Source organism: Conger conger, chromosome 12, assembly GCF_963514075.1.
Source record: "Conger conger chromosome 12, fConCon1.1, whole genome shotgun sequence".
Classification (NCBI taxonomy): Eukaryota; Metazoa; Chordata; class Actinopteri; order Anguilliformes; family Congridae; genus Conger; species Conger conger.
Genome location: NC_083771.1, coordinates 5,636,462 through 5,658,034, shown reverse-complemented (window position 1 = coordinate 5,658,034; position 21,573 = coordinate 5,636,462). Strand labels below are relative to the sequence as shown.

At 43.0% G+C, this 21,573-nt stretch overlaps 2 protein-coding genes across 4 annotated transcripts; one reads left to right on the top strand and one right to left on the bottom strand.

The window, feature by feature from the left end:
- Positions 1-1,952: 1,952 nt before the first annotated feature.
- On the bottom strand, positions 1,953-8,990 carry ndufa8 (NADH:ubiquinone oxidoreductase subunit A8). The gene is made up of 4 exons (XM_061215864.1): positions 8,752-8,990; positions 7,895-8,058; positions 2,694-2,859; positions 1,953-2,249 (listed from the first exon to the last, which is right to left on the bottom strand). The coding sequence occupies exons 1-4, from the start codon at positions 8,800-8,802 to the stop codon at positions 2,112-2,114; spliced, it is 519 nt and encodes a 172-aa protein (XP_061071848.1). The 5' UTR covers positions 8,803-8,990; the 3' UTR covers positions 1,953-2,111.
- A 22-nt stretch (positions 8,991-9,012) lies between these two features.
- Positions 9,013-19,036, top strand: morn5 (MORN repeat containing 5). 3 transcript variants are annotated; one of them, XM_061215863.1, is made up of 5 exons: positions 9,013-9,037; positions 9,947-10,094; positions 10,639-10,768; positions 11,551-11,682; positions 17,797-19,036. In XM_061215863.1, the coding sequence occupies exons 2-5, from the start codon at positions 9,948-9,950 to the stop codon at positions 17,874-17,876; spliced, it is 489 nt and encodes a 162-aa protein (XP_061071847.1). In that variant the 5' UTR covers positions 9,013-9,037; position 9,947; the 3' UTR covers positions 17,877-19,036. The 3 variants fall into 3 exon arrangements, with proteins under 3 accessions (XP_061071847.1, XP_061071846.1, XP_061071845.1); XM_061215862.1 differs by lacking the exon at positions 9,013-9,037 and adding an exon at positions 9,087-9,374 and having other exon boundaries at positions 10,657-10,768; XM_061215861.1 differs by lacking the exon at positions 9,013-9,037 and adding an exon at positions 9,087-9,374.
- The last annotated feature ends 2,537 nt before the right edge of the window (positions 19,037-21,573 follow it).

Here is a 21,573-nt window from a genome sequence, read left to right as displayed (position 1 = left end):
CTGCCCCTCCGGCCGACCGGTGCCTCGTGAAAGTCCAGGATTGTATTTCTTCCCCCTGCCAGAGAGTGCTTCCTGCATCAGGCAAAGTCAGCTGACAGTGACCCCCCCCCCCCCCCCTCCCTCTTCCTGTGCGGGTCTGTGAGCTGAGATGGCCACGAGCCCCAGGCCCCGCCTCGATCCTCCAGCGTCGCCAGGTCAGGACCACCTCTCCACCGCTTCCTGTGCGAGCCGCCAGGCCGGACCACGCCCGGGGCAGAGAGAGAGCGACCGTCTGGGGGATCTCTGGATCTCCGACGGAGGCCACAGCAGGGCTCATAACCGCCCGCCCACAGGCATCCGAGGCACGGATGGAGACCTGGCACACTCCCCCCGGTCAATCAGTCAGCCTGTAGAGGTACCCCAGACATGGCTGCTGTGCACTTCTGGTCCTGCCTGCAGCTCTGAGGTCAGCTCTTAATTAATCACATTAATGATCAGCCCCAAAGTGAGGGCAAACACACGGCTTCACCACAGCCCCCCCGGGCCAGGGGAGAGCGCAGCACTTCGCCCTCATGTTCAATGTTTATAGTTCTGGTTCTTAAGAGAATATATATTTTTGTTGAGGTACACCGCTATGAAACTGGGTGACCAGAACTGTAAGAAAGACATTCCGTAAAGTAAATTAAAACCGCCCAGTAGCCAAAGCTTGTTAATGTACTGAAATGCCATCTTTTTTTAGGGTTGCCATACTTACCGTAATCCTTAATGGGGAAAAAACAACTAATTAAATTTCTGAACTGTTCGGCATTGTTGACAAACCACACTATTATTCACCCACCTCCCTCAATCGAGTCTCCATCTAAATAAAATATACCTACAGGTTATCCAGTACTCCTACAGTTAAGAAGTTTCCTTTACCCTGCCGATGGAGCACGATGGAGTCTTTCTGACTTGACTCCTCGTGTTGCATTTCCCTTGATCTGAGGCTAATGAACTCCAGGGCCCCGGGCCTGTAATGTGCATTTCTGGCAGGGACAGGCTCTCCCAGCAAGCCGAACGTGCCTCCGCTACCCCCTGCCAAGGAAACGTCAGGTCGAATTCAGTTTCGACTGCTCTCACTGCAACTTGACATCAGCTCACTCTAGTGGTTCAAAGGGAGAGACTTTATACGAAATGACAATGGACTGGTAAGAAGCGAAAATCACTTCAGTGTCGGGTTTGCCCACACACAGGGAAAACCCCGCTAATTTCATTTGCTCTGATTTAATATGCTCACTCATCTCCGCGTAAGCTGCTTCCATACTGTTAGATATTTGTCCTATCATCGCTTATTTCGCACTACAAATAACAGGAGACACAGTCCGCTGGGCATACAAGTAAATTCACAGAGCAGACGTGAAGTTACGCATGCTGTTCTCTGGGTGAAAGTACAGAGACTTAGTGCCTGTGAGGTCCATTAAGCAGCAGCTCCATGAATTAGCATAGAGAAAGCTCAGGCCTGGAAGAACAGCTCTTTGAACTGGCAGAGTCGTCTCCAGGTTGCAGCAGAGAAGAAGGGGGAGGGGGGGGTGGATAATGACTACATATCCCAGAGGACACCGACACAATGCCAAAACGGACGTGACTTCAAACATGACCCCATGAGCAAGGCGGGAAGGCGAGATATGGCCTCCAAAACAAGGCGCATGAATTACCTCATGGATGTGTTTTCTTAAAGGGCAAGGTTAGAGGAGCAATAGGGCAGGACCAAAGGGTCAGGCCCAACGGAAACGCTGGCGAGCAGGCTCCTGCAGCCAAACAAGGCCAAGCAGTTGGTGACACTTTTTTCCGAAGTAAAGGAATTGTAATTTCTACCAAAACCAAGGGGAGTTTACAAATAATTAACTGAACTTGACATTTTTAAAAAAATCACAGTTAAATTATAGTAACAACATACTGTAGACACTAGTAAATCACCACACTTGCGCAACAACTTTAAACTCATATTTTATTCGATAATAATATCACAGAAAATGTTTGATACAACAGGAGCTGCGTCATGTACTCTCTGGCCCATGAATACTCGACGGTAGGCGCGCAGAACGTGACAGCAGGAGAGGTGGGGTCGGGCGTGGCCGGGCGTGGTTGGGCCTTCACCAGTTCCAGAAGTACAGACGGCTGCCATATTTGGCTGGCTGAAGCTTGCCCTCGATCACCGCGTTGGGCTCCGGCCGGGGCCTGGAGTGGTAGGGATTCTCAGGAATAGGACGGGAGGTCTGCACCTTAGTCACCTGAGAGAGACACCAGCGTTACGTTTTCACACCAGGAAAGGGACCGGCCAAACAACGGGCATTACAAATCGCAAGCTGACAAGTCCTTGTGATTCAAAAACAATGCTGGCTTTCAATTTTGTACAGTGAATTCAAATACAAAAATACTGGGCCTGATTTACCAAAAACCTTTAGCATGCGCAAAACCTAATAGCACACACATAACTAATAACACAACCAATGATTGGTGCAACATAAATACCATACCCAATCACTGGTAATGTTACTGGCTTTGAACATGCTAAAGGTCTTAGTAGAACAGGCCCACTGTGCACAGCCAGACTGGAAATTGGAAATCGGATGAGGAAAGTGACATTGTTCTGGGAGGCTACAAAGCTAGCCCTGTCCGCAGTGTATCCAGACTTTGAGAGTGTGACCTCTGACCTGGCGTAGACGCTCTCTCACCTTGGACAGGTCCCCCAGGCCCGGCCGCTCCCAGCCCAGTTTCTGCAGCACACAGTTGTCAAACTCGTGCTGCTGCTTGCGACACTGCCGCAATTCGGCCAGGTTGGCGTAGTCCAGGCAGGTCCAGTACTCTGTGAAGGACTCTGCACAGTTCCCCTTAATCTGCCTGTGAAGCACAGGAGCAGCGACTCAGCACAGTGAGCCAGTGCACATATTCAACAGCACAGTGAGCCAGTGCACATATTCAACAGCACAGTGAGCCAGTGCACATATTCAACAGCACAGTGACCCAGTGCACATATTCAACAGCACAGTGATCCAGTACACATATTCAACAGCACAGTGATCCAGTGGACATATTCAACAGCACAGTGATCCAGTACACATATTCAACAGCATAGTGAGCCAGTACACATATTCAACAGCACAGTGAGCCAGTGCACATATTCAACAGCATAGTGAGCCAGTACACATATTCAACAGCACAGTGAGCCACTGCACATATTCAACAGCACAGTGACCCAGTGCACATATTCAACAGCATAGTGACCCAGTACACATATTCAACAGCACAGTGACCCAGTGCACATATTCAACAGCACAGTGACCCAGTGCACATATTCAACAGCACAGTGAGCCAGTGCACATATTCAACAGCACAGTGAGCCAGTGCACATATTCAACAGCACAGTGAGCCAGTGCACATATTCAACAGCACAGTGACCCAGTGCACATATTCAACAGCACAGTGAGCCAGTGCACATATTCAACAGCACAGTGAGCCAGTACACATATTGAACAACACAGTGAGCCAGTGGACATATTCAAGAACACAGTGAGCCAGTGGACATATTCAACAGCAGTGACGCAGTGGACATCTAACAGGCATTTAAGCTTTCAAGAACCTGACTTGTAACACAGTAAGTACAACATGCACTAGAACCCCTTTTTTACATTTGGCAGCATCTCATCAGGGGAACTGTTTGATTTGGAAACTAGAACAGTGTAGAGCTCAGCTCAATTCACAGAGCAACATGAGCTCAGGCACATTCGCACACACAAGCAGGCGGTGCGCTGGCTTGCTAGTTCTGCGTTGCTAAAGCTGCTACCATTTTGGCGTCTTCACACAACGGTGAATTAATTCACCGCCACATTGCCCTAACTAGAGCCTCCCAGACCTACAAAAGTCTTAGGCACCCTAGATAAATATTAATTTGGTCTTAGATGTTTATTGTTTTCTGCATCAGTAGAAAAGAGCATATTTGAGATTTCCAAGCATTCTTTTTCCAAAAGAAATTAAACGTTACAGACAATTTTTGCATTGCATTAAATAAAGAAAAGTAACATGTTAAGTAAAAGAGTTTTCTGATAAAAACTTGGGGCTTCCTTCTGGGATTAGCTGGAGATCTAGAAGAAACTGAGACGGCCAAAGTCTGGCAAGTTCTCCTATATGTTTGGAACAACCAACCAGCTGATTTTCTAATAAATAATAATAATTACCATTGAGAATTGATGCAGTTTTAAAGGTGACAACCATGTTGATTTGATTTACCTGTATACTGCTCTTTATAAGTAAACTTTGTGATATTTACAAATGTTTAATTTCATAATTTTTTAAGGCATCTTTGCTTTTATAGACTTTATTTTACATGTGCCTAAGACTTTTGCACAGTACTGTATATACTCCAACTTGCTGCAAAAAGTTTGAGACAACACTTGGGACAACACTTGTGTCAGTGCTAAAACTAGATGTGAAGATTATGAGTAACTGGAAATGCCATTATTTAATAAAGGCCGTCTTGGCAATAACAGGTTATAGCTAGACCTTGGTCCATACATGTTAGAGTGAACACCACAACCTAATATATGTTATGCACACAATGCAGAAAAACATACCATTAAATGCTTTTCCACTGAAAAAAAGGGTACATTACACATGCAATATATTTATCAGAGATGAAAAGTTCATAAAACTGTAACCTTTAAAAGAAATCTCCCAGAAAAAGTACCTGTGTGCCAATTCAGTGTTTGCCTGTGCTTATCTCAATGGCTGTTGTCAAATACATTCAAGTAAATGTCAATTCTGTGGCATGATCTGATTACGAAAAACCTTTTAAAAAATATTTGGTCTCTAAAAACATAGACTTCTTTCATAACTCACAACTGTGCATAGAACTAAACTAGGCCTAGCTACAATGGCCTGAATGTAGTTACTATGATGGCTATTATATTGCATGGCAGCGATTTAAAGAAGTGACATTTTCTGCTAAAGCTTGCACAGCTTGCATTCATACATACACATCAGATAATAAAGCTATGTTTCCATTACCTCACGGTATTATATAGCCGGTTTGGGCTGGCAGTTATTTCTTAAAAAACTAATATACATTTAACAGTCCGTATTATGTGTAAAGTCATCCAAATATAATCGTAACGCAGGTAAATGTACAAGAACATGTAATTCCCCTGATGGAAATCAAACCACCATTATTTCACAGTGTTTTTTGAAGCTAACAGAAGCATTTCAAACATCTTCAGGACTGAGTGTTGTCATGGCAACAAGTAATAATAATTCTCAGTCACACCACAGATTAAGCACAATAAGTTGTGCTATGCTTTTACACCACTAAAGGTAAAGATGCTATGGTAACACCTTCTATATACGGTCCTTTAAAAAAGCTATACAACTCCTTCATAAGCATTCAATGTAGACATTCAAAAATGTCATGTCATGTCAATAAACACAATTGGGAAAATGTTTTTTACTTGGTGTGTCATGGTATGGACATGCAACATAACTAGAAAGACAGAAACACAACTACGCATTATGTGATTACCAGAATTTTCTACACACATTTTTGGTTACAACCTGATTGTATTTGACAAATACTTGAACGCGAGACACTCAAAGATAATAGGAGTTACGCACAGGAAAACCCAGCAGCCAAATCGTACCACTTACAACGCCGATCCAGTGGCCCCTGGCCATAGGGTTATGAATACTGTCAAATCCTGCCTCAGATGAACTGATACAAATTATTTAAACAATAGCATGAACAATTTTGAATATTTAAAGCTTGAATCAAAAACATTCCTCGTCTTCAATTCACAATTTTCAGAAAGCCTTCAAACTATTTTTCCATATTCTACTATTTATAATTTCCGGTCCAGCAAACATAATTGTTTAAATTCATCAATGCAAATCCACTTTTGACAAACACTGCTGCCACCCCTCAGACTGATATACCCCAGACTGCCTTCCACCATTTCCACTATCTGACAAACAGCAGTCCCCCCACCCGCCACCCTTGACTTTGTTGGTTAGCTGAAGGAAAGAGTAGGAAAACACACACGTGTGGGTTAACTTGCACATTAACCTATTCACTCCAGTCTGAAGGCATAGTCAAAACATCCAGCTCGAAATTTCCACCAAGTTGAAATAACAGCACATTGTTGGAGAGCCAACAAATCTTAAAGCAACAAGCTATCAAAAGGCAATCTGGAGATAAGCAGTCAAGGGTGGTCACCACAGGACTGCATCGGCAGCCTCTACTGAACACACAGTGCTGTAACACACCGGGGAAGAGTTCAATGACTGACATGTAATTTTTCTTGAAAACTCTCCATAAACCACATCCCCTGTGAGAATCAGTGCTACTTATTTTCCAAAACACTTCCAATTCCATTCCATCAGTCTCAACACAAACTGTAGCCCATGGTACTTGGTTGCTCAAACAGGAGAATGTATATGAATATACTATATACACATAAGAACAGATGTAGGGAATCAACAAAACAGTCGCTGAGAGACTAAGATGGGGAATAACACTGTATGACACACTGTATTTCAGGAAGTTCAGTTCCAGTCTGAAATATGTTTGACTATTTATTACTAAATGCAACAGGGATGCCATAACAGGCTGTACCATTTAAATGATGGTCAGATTGCCGTGCTGATTTGTTGTGCCATAATTGCAGATTCTTGCAGTATGGTGTGTGTGTGTGTGTGTGTGTGTGTGTGTGTGTTTGTATGCTTACAATCAACAGAATATGTGTGTGCCATCTCACCCTCTCTAGCTCTCAAACACACAGTTGAACAGGAAATTGATCTAATTACCAGGTGAACCAATTTGCCCTCTCAACCACCGTAAGAGCAAAAAACAGCAAGAAAAGAAGCAATACCGATCCACACAATACATAACATTCATGGCTCCTACAATAGACGCATTAGGCAAAATTATTTGCTATGACATTTCTACTGCATTTTAGCTTTCAAAAATAACCATCTCTGATTTTTATTCAAATATAAAAGGCTGAATTTCTTTCTGTGAAAAAACTGACACTGATATTTATTGTCTGATATTTATTACCTTATTTATTCCAATGCAGTTACACAAAAATTCATTCATCTTATTTTACATCTAACATATTTACCTCCGGTTGCAAATAACTGGTTTATTTTCTAGTAATAGATTATATTGACATGAAGCATCCACAATCAGCTACAGATCAGTGCGCAGATTCATTTTCTCATTCCTGAGATTTCATTTCAAAATGTGAAATCAATCTTTGATTCAATTACAAAGCAGGGAGTTCAAGAACACCCTAAATATAATGCAGAACTGGAATTGACAATATACTTTGTAAAAGTCAGGACTAGCCTTCTGTCCTACTAGTACCCTACAAAAGCCTCATCAAATCATGTATTTCTGTTTGGTCAACAGAATTCCCACTCAAAGGTTTGTCATTTCCATGCTTTTTGGGGCTTGATGCAATGGTCAGCATTACCTTGATTTACAGGGATAATTTTAATATTTGGATGCTTTGAGGCACACTAGTTCCAAAACAGCTTGTGTTTACAAACACACACACCAGAAGACAATTTTGTTTGGCAACGTAATTAATGTACAAATCAGTGAGCTGGCCAATACCGTAGCGGCACTGATATTGCAAGACTCAATGGTGAATAACATCAAGCTAGTGAATTCGAAATAAAGATGGATGCAGTCTGCCTGCTGTACAGGTTTATTTTATTTGTATTATATTTGGGCACATTTCCCTCACTTCTGAACAGTGTATCTGAACAGTTTTCCAAAACTTTCCAGGATGCTTATTATTAAAAGAATTAAGCATATTTTTAGAAAGTGTTGTTCAACCTAGCCTGGGGAAAATCCTCTATGAAAACACCACGGCATTATTACCTGAAGAAATCCATTGCGCACTCGTTCACCTTCCGTCCCTCGTTCAGGCACTTCCTGGGGTCCTTCTCCTCCCACCGACACAACATGAACTCTTTGTTGGTCTTGTCACACTGTGAGCCAAAGTGGTGGGCGGCTGCTTTCAGCACTGACGAGGACACCTTCACCTGGTGTAAACGGAAATGTTGCATAGCGCATCAATATGTTGGTCAATTCATATTTCACGCACTTTTAATTCGTAAAATGACTTGTAAGCTAGCGTTGTAAAGTCGGGCTAGCTGAACACAGTACCTTTGAGTCAAAGTCGTAACGTTAGGTCGAACTGAAACCCCAGATTAATTGCATTTCATATTTGTACAGGATTAATTGTAAAAGAACGACCAACACACGAGGATGTGGATGCATGTACTCATCGGCTTAATTAGCATAGACGCTATGTACTGCTAATTTCGTTCTGTTTTTGATATATATAGTATTACACGATTTAAGTCTGCATGCCATTGCGATATCAAAAACTAGCAAACTTGTATGACAATATGAAAGGCTGAATATTTTACTATTGTGGCTGGCATGAACATCTTTGAAAGTCTAGCTGTCACAGCTAACTTGTCTTTCCAACTAGCTAGCTACCCGGTTTCAGCCGAAATACCACTCGGCAATGCCACCGATGCTGCAACGTTAACTTAGTCCAGCAAATTGCAAAACGCGAATTCAACTGAATGGCTAACGTTAGCTAAATGTAAAGTAAATATGCGTGCACACGTTCGCCAGAGAGTGACCATTACATTTACCCGAAATGACACTGCCTAACAGTTGTCTCATGTAGTAACGGCTAACTTAACTAGGTCTAAGGTACTTACTTCCTCGACAGTCAGCTCCTCCAGGGTTGGTATTTCTACCGCACCCGGCATGATAGGGTGTCTCTGGGAACAGCTAAAAGAAAGTATTATACAAAATATTCAAGTCGGCAACTAGTTTCCAGCGAACGCTGCGTCCCCGTCCGAAAAAACAAGGTCGGTGAGACAGAAGGGGAAGGCCTCACAGAGAAGGTCAGTCCACAAACGCTACACATACAATCCCACCCCCTTGGTGACATCATTCGTGCGCGACACACTACAGGATCGTGTCGTCATCATGGCTGCTAAAGTACTTGATGCATTTTTGTGTTTCATAGCCCTCAGACTTTGCAAACACATCGGCTTGCTTACCAGATAAATTATTTGTGCATAGACACAGAGACTGGACTTGAAAAAAGGATACATTTATATTTGGCATGAACCTAAATCTTGTCAGTTTATACACACCAGAGCCATCTCTTTCTTTGGCCGTGGTACGCACAAATTGCGGTTGTTATGGAAACACTCACACCAAAACAAACGCACATTCTGGCAGGTTTGACTTTGCAGATTTCTCATAGCCAAGTGAGCTAATCAAAAATGGAATTCTGTGGTAGCAGTTATGATGGGGATTACAACAATGGCAGGTAAACCCTTTTGTCACCTTGGACATTTGAACGCGTAACGTTGAACTGTTCTGAATAGAATCTCGGAATATCTGGTGACGCGGTTTATTCTGGAACTAGCCAGCTAATTTACATACTCTAACTCGTTACATTAATTTACAGTCTTTTGATATGAGTTACACTATCACCTATTCAAGACGCCCATCTTATTGTAGTTTTCATTTTACAAAATTGCCATGGCCAATTTGCTTTTCGACTGAATAGTTTTTGTTAGGAAATGTTCAAGACAAAACGTCAGCATCACTCCCTTTCCACCAATTTATTATAATACCGTGTTAAAGTTTAACCTGAAAACACTGGGTCATTGTGCTGTCATGAATTCATCCCCTCCCAGTGGGAAATCGTTTTTAGTAAAACTGACATTTTAGTATTGAAATACGATTTTAAATGCTAATAAGTTAAATGTGAATTTGTCAATGACAAGCGTAAATTCTCATAGTAACTTGTCCCTGGAAACAAAAAGTGACTTTTGGTATACTTCGCTCGATATGACTTTCCATTTTGCTATCTGACATTAACATTACTCTTTCCAGAATGGAAGGGAGAGGAGAGTATACGTTGCCTACCGAGACAAGATATGTTGGAGAGATGAAGGACGGAACTTTCCATGGAACGGGAGTGCTGTATTTTCCGAATGGAAGCAAATACGAGGGAACATGGGAAAAGGGAATATCAAAGCAGGTGTGCAGCGTACTTTCAGCGTGTGTGTTTGATTGGGACCTAACGCAGCAGTCCGTCATCTGGCCGACATGTCATCCGATTCCCCTTCACAAGCCGCAGAGCTTTAAGAGCCCCAGATCTTCATTTCCTATGCCCCTCAGATGTGTGCGATTCAGACGGGGGAAGACATTCCTTTTCGGTTACAGTTTACAGAATTAATTCATGCATGCTAGTCAACATAATAACCAATTATTATTCTGATTATAATTGTGGTCCATTAAAAAGGATCAAAAATGACCATGACCAAACACACATGACATTCTGAAAGGGTCTAAACCAAAAAGGTCTGCCCCTGCGACAGTTACAGAGTGCCCAATGGGCAATAGCACTGCACAAATACAGTCTGCTTTACATTTCAATAGAATAATATTTCACCATCTCCACTACTACACCAACAATCAAAGTGTGACTGAAGCTTGTTGATACTTTGTGACAGAGGTACTGCACCCTCAAAGAACATGAATTTTGACAAGGAACAGAGAGCTGTTTAGATAATGGCAAACAGTGCATGTGTTGGCTACAGGGGAAATACACGTTCGCTGATGGACTGGAGTACCAGGAGAGTGACTGGGAGTACTGTAACGGCCATGACAGAAGGTTCTACACAGAAATATGTAATGGACTGAAACCAGCAGGTAAGAAATATTTGACCCCCACAGCAGATTGGTTTCCCCTTAATAACCTCATTAATCAGGTTTTTATCATTTTGGTTGAGTGTTCCAATCATTAGACTGTGGAGAAATATGGGCCAAGTGCCTGTCATGTTACCCACGGACTATCCATGGGCTCGTGAAAAGAGTTTTGAAGCCCGGGAAGTCAAGTTCAGCTGCGCCACCATGTTTCTGAAGTTGGAGCCAGAGACTGTGTAGCAGGGAAGCTGATGCGGCTCCTCTGCATCGTGTGAGAGAGAGTGACGCAATCTGTCCCGGATTCGTTCACAAAGTTATCGCTGTATTTTCCCAAAAACACAATAAACTAAAGAAAATCGGCACATGGTGAGGCATTAGATGAAGAAAAAACACTGATTGTGACTACATTTTCTTTTTGACTTGGAAACGGGTCTGAATTACCTACACTGCAGCCAACCGCAGTGGCACTAGTGCGCACCATTTCTCAGCATGACCAGGACATTTTTTCTATAGCAGTGGGCCTCACTCCTGGTTCTGGAGAGCCACGGGGTGTGCTGACTTTTGTTGTTAGTCAGCACTTAATTGATCAATTTGAGCAGTAAATTGCACAGTTAACTGACCTCACCAGGTTTCTTGGCTCTGACTTGGTTGCCGGACCAATGATTTGCGTTACGTGGTTATAAAAATCTCACAGCATGCTCTGTAAAAATGAATGTGAATGCACACAAAAGAACTGTAAGCGCGCAAGTTACAGCACCCTGACCCCGAATTTCACCGTGCGCCTGCAGGCGAGTCCCAACTGACCAACCTGGACCCCCCACGAGCCATCCCTGAAGGCTGCTACGATTGTGGAGACGGTTTCTACGACCCACAGCGCCGAGTCATCACTGACTACCAGCATAGTTTCCTCAGGAACGCAGGTGAGGGGACCCACTTCTTGGTAAATGGTTGGCATTTATATAGCGCCTTTATCCAAAGCGCTGTACAACTGATGTTTCTCATTCACCCATTCATACACATGCCGACGGTGATTGGCTGCCATGCAAGGCACCAAGGTCAGGAGCATTTGGGGGTTAGGTGAGTTGCTCAGGGACACTTCAACACACTCAGGACGGGATCGAACTGGCAACCCTCTGACAGCCAGATGACTGCTCTTACCGCCTGAGCCAATGTCGGCCGATGTTGTTCTTCACTGCTGCATGATGGGATGTGGACACAGTTTCTCTCCATACAGTGACTGCTTGAACAAAGCTCTCTTCCAGTACATGGTGACTGCAATTCCCCCTTTTAAACAAAACCACGAAACTACCAAAGCAGAACAACCAAAATTAAAGTATTCCTTTCATACTTACAGTGTGCATTCATTAAGCGCTGGGGAACGTATTATGGTTGAATTTGCACAACCTGGAAAAAATGCACGTATGACAAGTGTTTTAGAGGTATACACGTATTGGGTAAGTACCCCAAACAGGAAATGATTAAAATATATTACTTATGCCGCTTGATTCTGCTTCATGCCCTCCCCAGACTGTGCATGCTTCTGTACTGCAGTCATTAAAAGATTTCTTTTTTTTCCCCCCCGAAAGAAAATATAAAACACATTTCCCTCCCCATTGGACGGCCAATGCGGAACCATCGATTTGAAGGAAATGTAGTTTGTCAGGTTTTCAGGGAGGAATTGTGCTCTGGATGCCAGCCCTTCGTAGCTGTGCGGCAGCGGGCGATGTCATGGATTGGGAATGGCTGCGGTTTTCCTCCGCCCGCTGCAGCTGCGCTGGGGCACTGGACCCACTGGCTGTGAAGGGGAGCTGGCAGGGGCGCAGCGGAGCCGGAGCCTGCCCGTGGCCGTGTGGCTGCGGCAGGGAAGCTCCGGGTTGTGTCGTGTCCACAGTAAATGTGGAAGAAAGTACATTTGTTAGAGCATCTAAAACAGTGTTTTTTTCGCCAGTCCCTGGGAAAGCGTATGCCGCATGCTAGTTTCCATTCCAGATGAGGTCTCAGTTTCTTTGGATTGGTGGAGCTGTTAAGTGAATTTACTGATCTTTGTGCATTTAATATACTACTTTGTGGGATGCTTTCTATAAATTATCCACAATAAGATCAATGTAATTGTTTCATAAGCGATACATATCACCTTCTTCATAAGCAGTACGTAAACATGTCAGTAAATGCTTAGGGAAATGCTGTGTTGTGTCCCCACTAATGCAGCCGTTACCATGACACACGCCTAACTCCAATTGGCAGTTATTCACATACTGTAGTTTCCCAGTAATTCATTTTTGCATTGGGGACATGACTCTCTGGTATTAATCTCAAGAGCCGAAAGAATGAATGAAATCTACACCACAATGCTGAAATATACACTGCAATGGCCATAAAAATAAAATAAATAATATTTTCGAAAATATTTTCACTGGAACATGTTTTTGTCATCCAAGACAAGACTGTATTATGATAAGAAAACAAACAAACCTTAGTCTCAGGAAGATGAGAATTTCTGTGTCATACTTACACTCAGAAAAAAATGTCTGTTGACTTGTCTCCAGAGGGAGTCCCTTTTTAGTTCTTTACGGAGCCCTCCATGAAGAAATGTTGTCTGAGAAAGAACCGTTGAACTAAATTTGGTTCTTTTCAGGAGGGAGTAAGAAGCTGTTTGGAAGCCTTTCTTTCAGAGCATATTACGGCTCTTTGTAGTGCTGATTAATTCATGTATGACCAGGCACTTATGAATGACCATTCATGGACAATGATGCCAAAATCATTTGTGAAAGGAGTATTATGTTGGTGTTGTGCACAACGTAAAAGTTTATGAGCATATAATTTCCTTATATTGTTCATATCTGACCCTCCAACAAATTTAGGGGGCTTATCTCAAAAAAAGCTTTATTCATTCTTGAATTCATTGTGCTTCCCCAGTGGACAAATACACACAATAAAACATTAATGTCTGTGTGTATTAAAGTTATTTAAGGGACTAAATATAAAAATACTTTCACTTCAACCCATTTGTTGAAGTGAAAATTTGAGAAACATGGTATTTGACAAAAATGTTCCCAACAATACCCATATTTGTAATACAGTACATAGTGTATATAAACTGATATCCAGAATAGTATTCCCAACATGGTCTGACTGTTTGTTCATGTTCGATTGTTTTTGAATTATCGAAGATTTACTGTATTCAATTTCTACTTTGCTTTGGGGACCACCAGGGTGAGTGGCTTGGGAAACCCTGTCCTAGATAACTGCAACCTGACACAGAATTACCCAGCATTAGACATCAGAACTGGGCACAGGGCACAACCTAACAACATAGACCATTTAGCATGATAGAAAATGTACATTTCAATGGTTTGTTTATACAGACCATAAACAAAAAACATTTAAATCCTGAAGAAAGAACAAAGAATGAATTTATGCATGAAGGCTTCTTACCATTGGTTAAGTACAGTTTGGGTGAGTTTGATTCAGAGGGTCTCTGTTATCAGCAGCAGTGCCAAGATCCAAATAGATCCTCTCTTTACTCTCTTCTCTTCAGTTCACTTCACATGATCTGACAGGAAATGTCTAATCGACAGCAGTCAGAGCATTAACACCCCTGCAGTTTCAGAAACCACCATTTCATTGCAGCATCAGACAGATGAGCCAAATAGATCAGAAAAACACAGTCTATGGTTGCAGTACCCCCCCCCCCCCCCCCCTTCCCAATAGCCGAGAGCAAACAGCAAGAATTTCAGATGCACAAGCTTTGCAGGATAGAGCTGTCAGACAGAAGGTATATTTCATAGCATGCAATGAAGAGGAGTTCAGACCTAAACAATTATACAGCGATCTGAGCTAATGAGTCAGGGTTTTCAATGGACATTGACATTACATTGAATCCCATTGCACTGAAAGCACTCTTTCTTCAGCGGTTAATTTTCATCTTTTTCGAAGACACATTTGTCAGAATGGGCGTGAAGAAAGGATGTATTGGCAGTGGCTTCCCTCCTGAGCGAGAGTGTGAGGGAACAGCACTGGAACCGGAGAGGAGCATGTCTCTCTGTGGGGGTGTTTGAGGTGGGGGGGTCAGGGGAGGAGAGGAAGAGTCTGGCCACAGCTGCAGGACAAAGGGATGGAGGGGAAGGGGCAGGGAATGACAGGGAGCCGGCCCAGAGAGCTGCTCCTGGGCTGGGCAGGAAGAGCCTAGGAAATGCCCAGGCTGTGGGCCAAGTCCTGAAAAGCAACAAAAGCAGATGGGAGGAGGAAGCCCTGAGGAATCTCTGTGCACAGCGGCCGCAGGGAGACGCAGGGGGGTTCGCCCAAACTGCCACGGCCCCCTCTCAGGTCTGGGAGTGGCGGTGCGGGGCCACGAGGAGGGCTGGCGGCTTGCCCAGGGTCGCATGCAGGAGCTCCATGGGGGCATTCAGCTCTGTCTCCCCCCCCCCACCAATACTGACCTTCGCCCCTCTGCTGCTAGGCTCCAAAACACCACAAATGATGTCATTTGGAAAAGGGAAAAAAAAAAGATCAAAATATAAACTACATGCTTGAAAATTGTAAAATGAGATCTCTGTGTTCGAATTTTATGGAAGAATGATGGACCATTTCCCTGATAAATGGCAGAGAGCAAAGAAGTTGTAATGCAGAGATGGCTGCAGTCGAGCCCCTGCTATTATCCAAGCTGTGGGTAATGCTGGGGAGAGATTTGGGGATCAGAGGGAGACTTGGGAACCTCAGAAAATATCCGGCATGAAAGTAAAACCGCAGAGGCACGGTGGCACACAGCGGCCTGCTTGCCTTTTTCGTTGTTGAATTTAGCAGCTGACCTCCCATGAATTACCATTGTGAGAGTGAATCAGACTGTATCCAGGAAATGGACCTGGGACACAAACAGCGGTCTTAGTGTAAATATCGAAGCAATTCATTCAACCCGCAAATCATGAAAGAACACTCTGCATGACATCAGCAAGAAAAGCAGCCCGTTACTGGTGACCTCGTAGAGTAGCAGTAGGCCCCGTAGATGGAAAATACCTTTTCTTTTCCCTTCAATACAAGTGTTTCTTTGTATGGATCGATCGTCAGTCTCACTTTGATTTAGCAGTGATCAGCTCTTTAAGTGCCTGGAAGATCTATTATTCTCATTCCGGTTTCTGGCTTCTTGGGTGATTACTCTTTTGAAACTCATTCGACATTTTTTTTTTTTTTATATCTCAGCCAACAGAACAACCTGGATTGAGCCCTGGCCATCAAAAGACAAAATTAAGATTTTTTTTAAAGCAGTATCTGTGTAATCTACTGTTTGCTGAAAATTAGTTCTGTACTTCCTACAAATTTCCACCACATGATTCCAAACAACAAATCTTGTGGCCAATGTAAAAATAGCAATGGCCAAGGTGATCTCAGCCCCATTAAACGGTTCTGCTTTAGAAGGAAGGAGCTTTTCCTTTTGAGTGTAGTTAAGGGATTAAGATAAACGTGTTTTAACAAGGCACCGTTACCATTTTCCTGTGCCGTGTTCTGAAATGTGCCAGTTGGCACGTATGAGCAATTAATTAATTTCCAGTTGGTCTTAGTCTCAATGTGGTATACTGAGGGGTCAGAGTCAAATCTGTTTGAGTCTTCTATTTGACTAGTGATGTTGAATGTATTTTGTCTACATGAAATTCTGGTTTAAATGACTATTTACATTACTGGTCTACATTGTTACTACTCCTGTCTGTCTGACTGTCTGACAATTGGCCCCCAGGACGACTGGAAAATTACAAATATATATATATTTTTAGTGAAGAACCATGCATAATGGAAAAACATAAGCGATTTGTTGGGCAAGGTCCTGTTACACCTATTTAATTAAAAGAAGAATTACATGTATATTTTATTAATGAGTATTCTTTAAAAAAAAAAAAAAAAAAAAACAGTATGTTACAGAATGAACAAAAGCAGAATATCAATGCAAGCTTTACTGACGTCATTACGATTTTATCGCAAGAAATATGACAAAAGAAAAACAATTCAAATTGTATGTAGGCTTCATAAATAGACCTGGTTTTGCAATTCTAAATACGATTAAAATGGTCTCTGCCTTTTTCGCAGGGCAGATTATAGGAAATGGGGAAATGCATGAAAATGCGATCAGGCTAATGAGCACACGCGCTCTGGGTAATTGCAGTCAGCCACTCACGAGCGATAGGGGGAACCAGAGGTATTAATTGGTTTAAAATAGTGATGAAATGTTCTCCTTGAGCCTGACCCCGTCGCCGTGGCGGTAGCGTGGCTGAACGGTGGGACGTTTCGCTAGCGACTTAGCATGCAGCTGCCGCGCGCCACACCGACCGAGCATTTGAATCGGTGCGCGTGGGAGCCAGGTAGAGTGGCGCGAAGGCGAGTGGAGAGGCAGTTAGGGCCATCGCAGGCAATTACCCACAATCAGAGAGGAGCTTAAGACCTGCGCGCAACAATGGAGCCCGTCGCCTTGCAGCCGGGGTGAGTTCTGAAGCACATGCAGCTGCACGCCGCGATTCAGACCCCGCAGAAAAGGGCCTACCTCTCGCTCTGCAATTAGCAACTCCTTTCAGCGCTAACTGCGCGAAAACAGTATTATCTACTGTTTTTACTCCTCGAATCGTGCTTCAAAAACGAAACCACTGTTCAATTCTCCCCGATGATTGATTTGTTAAGTGCGGAGGGACCACTGTGTAAGGGCTTGGCCACGTCCCAAATGATTCTTGCGGCTAGTGCAAATTCGGACTAAAATATTAAATAAAGGTGTTTGGTTTGTGTGGATGTTGTACATATTTTAAATGAGTTAATGATAAATCAGGTCAGGTTGGTGATGTTTTGCTGTTTTTAACTGCTGTTTATTAAGACGAAGTGTTGTAAGAACAGCAATCATAAGATATGAATTTATTACATGAATAAATTGCGCTCAAATAAATATAACACTATATAAAAAAAATGTCTATTCCTCACATTTTCAAATAAGAATTGAGTTGTCGGTTAAACAGTGGGGAATGAGTAGATTAATGACAGTCTGGGGTTTTCTCTCCCTGCAGATGACGGGGAGCATGAGTGGATCGTGCGCACCTGTCGGAAGGGCTGGGACGAGGTCGTAGGACCTGCATCCAGGAGTTAAACACCTGGGGGATCAGTGAACGTATGATGACACGGTACTGCATCAGTCTTCTCGGCATACAAACAGACAGTGTGCTTTTCAATGGCATTTGGCTTCACCGGCTGCGTTCTACAGTAAAGGTTTGCTCTTGCTGTAATAAAAGTCCCGAGGGTGAATGGGAATGTTTTGATGAGAGGTTAAACACAAAATTGAACATTCCTGAAACTTTCTCATAGTGTGGAACTAAATGTGGTCCGACGAAGACAACGTACAGTACACGATACAACCTCCTCGGATTGTGTTAAATGTAGATTATTTTTTAGACATGGACTTCACTCTGAATGGCAGGAAGGCATGAAGTGTTTACAGTATACAGTTAGGTAAATCTTCCAGCCATCTGCCTCAGCCGGTATCAGATGCGGCTTTATCTGATGCGGCAATGTAGGCAGAAAACACTTTGTGACAGAACGGTTGGCATCACAGTTGAGAAACTCAAATTTAATCTAGTTCAGCGATTTGAAAATTAAACAAACAGGACAGACTAAACAAATGGCTAGCAGTGGTTTCAGGCAACAAACTATTTATAAAAAGTATTATAGTTGATGTTAGTTAAATATATACACTCAGTGAGCAATTTATTAGGTAGGCCTGTACACCAGCTTGTTAGCAAGTATTTAATCAGCCAATCATGTGTCGGCAACTAAATTCATAAAAGCATACGGACGTGGTCAAGAGGTTCAGCTGTTTTTCAGACCAAATGTCAGAATGGGGATGAACTTTGATCTAAGTGACTTTGACCGTGGAATGATTGTTGGTGGCAGACAGGGTGGTTTGAGTATCTCAGAAACTGCTGATCTCCTGTGAATTTCACGCACAACAGTCTCTAGCACAACAGCCTCTAGAGTTTGCAGAGAATGATGCGAAAAACAAAAAAAGATCCATTGAGCAGCAGTTCTGCAGGCAAAAACACTTTGTTAATGAGAGAGGTCAGAGGAGAAGGGCCAGACTGGTCGAAGGGGACAGTAACGCAAATAACAACACATTACAACAGTGGTATGTAGAAGAGCATCTCTGAACACACAACGCGTCAAACTTCCAAGTGGATAGGCTACAGTAGCTGAAGACCAATACGTATAAAAAATAAGTGTAATAAATACCTAATAAAGTGCTCTCTGAGTGTGTGTAACCCTGTATGTGTACTTATGTAGACTTAGAGTTTCAGATGTTAATTGCTATTCTCAACAGCTATGTATTCTTGCATCTGGGACATGTTGTACTGAAAAATGCATGTAAAAGCATGTTATCACTTCATACAAATATTTATTATATAAGGAAATACTGAATACTCAGACTGTAAACATGCTGATTTGCAAAGTTTCTAAAAAACTGTCACTGCAAGAAAATTAATTGAGCACTGACAATAGTCAGTTATACCAGCTGAAAATGATTATTTTGTTTTAAATGTACCTGTCTTGCCTGTAAAAATGTAGGTGGACTTTTTCATGCATTGCAATGAAATTCTGGTCCACAAACAGAACCAGCATGTTATTTTGTGGTTGACATAAGCTCTTTGAGACATTACACTATTTTGAATTGTTCAGAAATCTGGTTATAATCAACAACTACATGTTGTACGTCACAAGAAAGCGGGATTGCTTTATTTTAAGACGTATCAACTGCAGTGTAGTGGGCCACACACATTTAAAATGGTTATTTACTAAAATATAAAATCTTTCTAGGGTTCGGTAAAAGATGAAAGAGTAGATTTGAGAGTCCATGGCAATTTTAGCAAAAGCATACAGAACAATTGTAATCTACGTATCCAATTTAAATAATTATGTCGACAACCACAAAGCAGAGGTACAAGTGGCATGTATGTCTACAATGTATAAGATAAAATCTCATGTATTAGGTTGTACATTTGTCCTTTGTTTATGAAGCCTACATTTAATGTTCTATTTGCTTTAGCCTTGACTGGACTAATGGAACTGTCAGACCAGTCATTACCTGTAGCTCACCTATCCATCTACTCTACTTGAAGCTCTTGAATTTGAAGCACTTGAATACTGTTGAAAAGCGAGTGAAAATGGCCAGTTTGAAATTGATCAAACAAAAAGATGACGTGCTACTAATGGGTCGAGAACCCTTTATTTATCTGTTGTGTTCTTCCGTTCAGCACAGTAAAGGTGCAGTCTAGAGCTATACCACTCATGTAATCAATTTCACACCATTTTAGTGAAAGGTTTTCTGAGCGCAAACTGAGCTGCAGGTCGATACAATGGCTATATGTGCGGTATTGTCCGAAAGGATGATACGAGGATATGAAATGGTTTCCCATTTAGAGCAGATTTGGTCCATTAGTCGTGCACTCCGTAATGGCATTTCTATAAATATTACTCTTTAATGGCAAATAATGTTATTTTGCTCTATGAAATGCACATTAAAGGTTGTGTGTGTGTGTGTGTGTGTGTGTGTGTGTGTGCGCATGTGTATGTGTGTGTGTGTGTGTGTGTACGCGTGTGTGTGTGTGTGCGCGCACACTGTCAGTACTCACAGTTTCCCTTTGAAACCTTGGCTACCTGATCAATCCCATGATGCAGCCTGATGGTTACTTCCTGTGTGTGATGGCAGCAGGATCTGCGCTGCGGTCATTACTGTGAACACTGACCCGTGAAGCGTCAGGGAGCGCAGCTATCGGCCTGTGATTACTTCCTGCCCTGTGCCAGGGCTGCATTACAGACCAACACACACACACACACGCTCACACAACCACGAACGAGCACACACACACATGCACACACACACACACACACACGCTCACACAACCACGAACGAGCACACACACACATGCACACACACACACACACGCTCACACAACCACGAACGAGCACACACACACACGCTCACACACACACACACACACACTCACACAAGCACGAACGAGCACACACACATGCACACACACACACACACACAAGCACGAACGAGCACACACACACACACACACACACACACAACCACGAACGAGCACACACACACATGCACACACACACACACGCTCACACAAGCACGAACGAGCACACACACACACACACACACACACACACACACACACACACACACACACACACACACACACACACACACACACACACACACACACACACACACACACACACACAACCACGAATGAGCACACACACACATGCACACACACACACACACACACACACACACACACACACACACACACACACACACACACACACACACACACACACACACACACACACACACACAACCACGAATGAGCACACACACACATGCACACACACACACACACACACACACACACACACACACACACACAACCACGAATGAGCACATGCACACACACACACACACGCTCACACACACACACTCACACAAGTACGAACGAGCACACACACACATGCACACACACACACACACACGCTCACACAAGCATGAACGAGCACACGCACACACACACACACACACACACACACACGCTCACACAAGCACGAACGAGCACACACGCACATGCACACACACATACACTCACAGACATGTACACGTGCACACACACGTAAAAGCGTGCACACAACATGCATACACAAACACACACACACACTCACACAGGCACGTATGCGCACACGTGAAAGCGTGCACACAGCATACATGCACACACACTCACACA

Excerpts from the sequence above, each read along its gene's own strand:
- ndufa8 (XM_061215864.1), bottom strand. The coding sequence starts at position 8,802 with ATGCCGGGTGCGGTAGAAATACCAACCCTGGAGGAGCTGACTGTCGAG. Across the intron at positions 2,860-7,894 it reads TGCGCAATGGATTTCTTCAG|GCAGATTAAGGGGAACTGTG; the intron begins GTAATAATGCCG and ends TGTGCTTCACAG. Across the intron at positions 2,250-2,693 it reads GCCTGGGGGACCTGTCCAAG|GTGACTAAGGTGCAGACCTC; the intron begins GTGAGAGAGCGT and ends TGTCTCTCTCAG.
- morn5 (XM_061215861.1), top strand. The coding sequence starts at position 9,328 with ATGGAATTCTGTGGTAGCAGTTATGATGGGGATTACAACAATGGCAG. Across the intron at positions 10,769-11,550 it reads TAATGGACTGAAACCAGCAG|GCGAGTCCCAACTGACCAAC; the intron begins GTAAGAAATATT and ends GTGCGCCTGCAG. Across the intron at positions 11,683-17,796 it reads TAGTTTCCTCAGGAACGCAG|ATGACGGGGAGCATGAGTGG; the intron begins GTGAGGGGACCC and ends CTCTCCCTGCAG.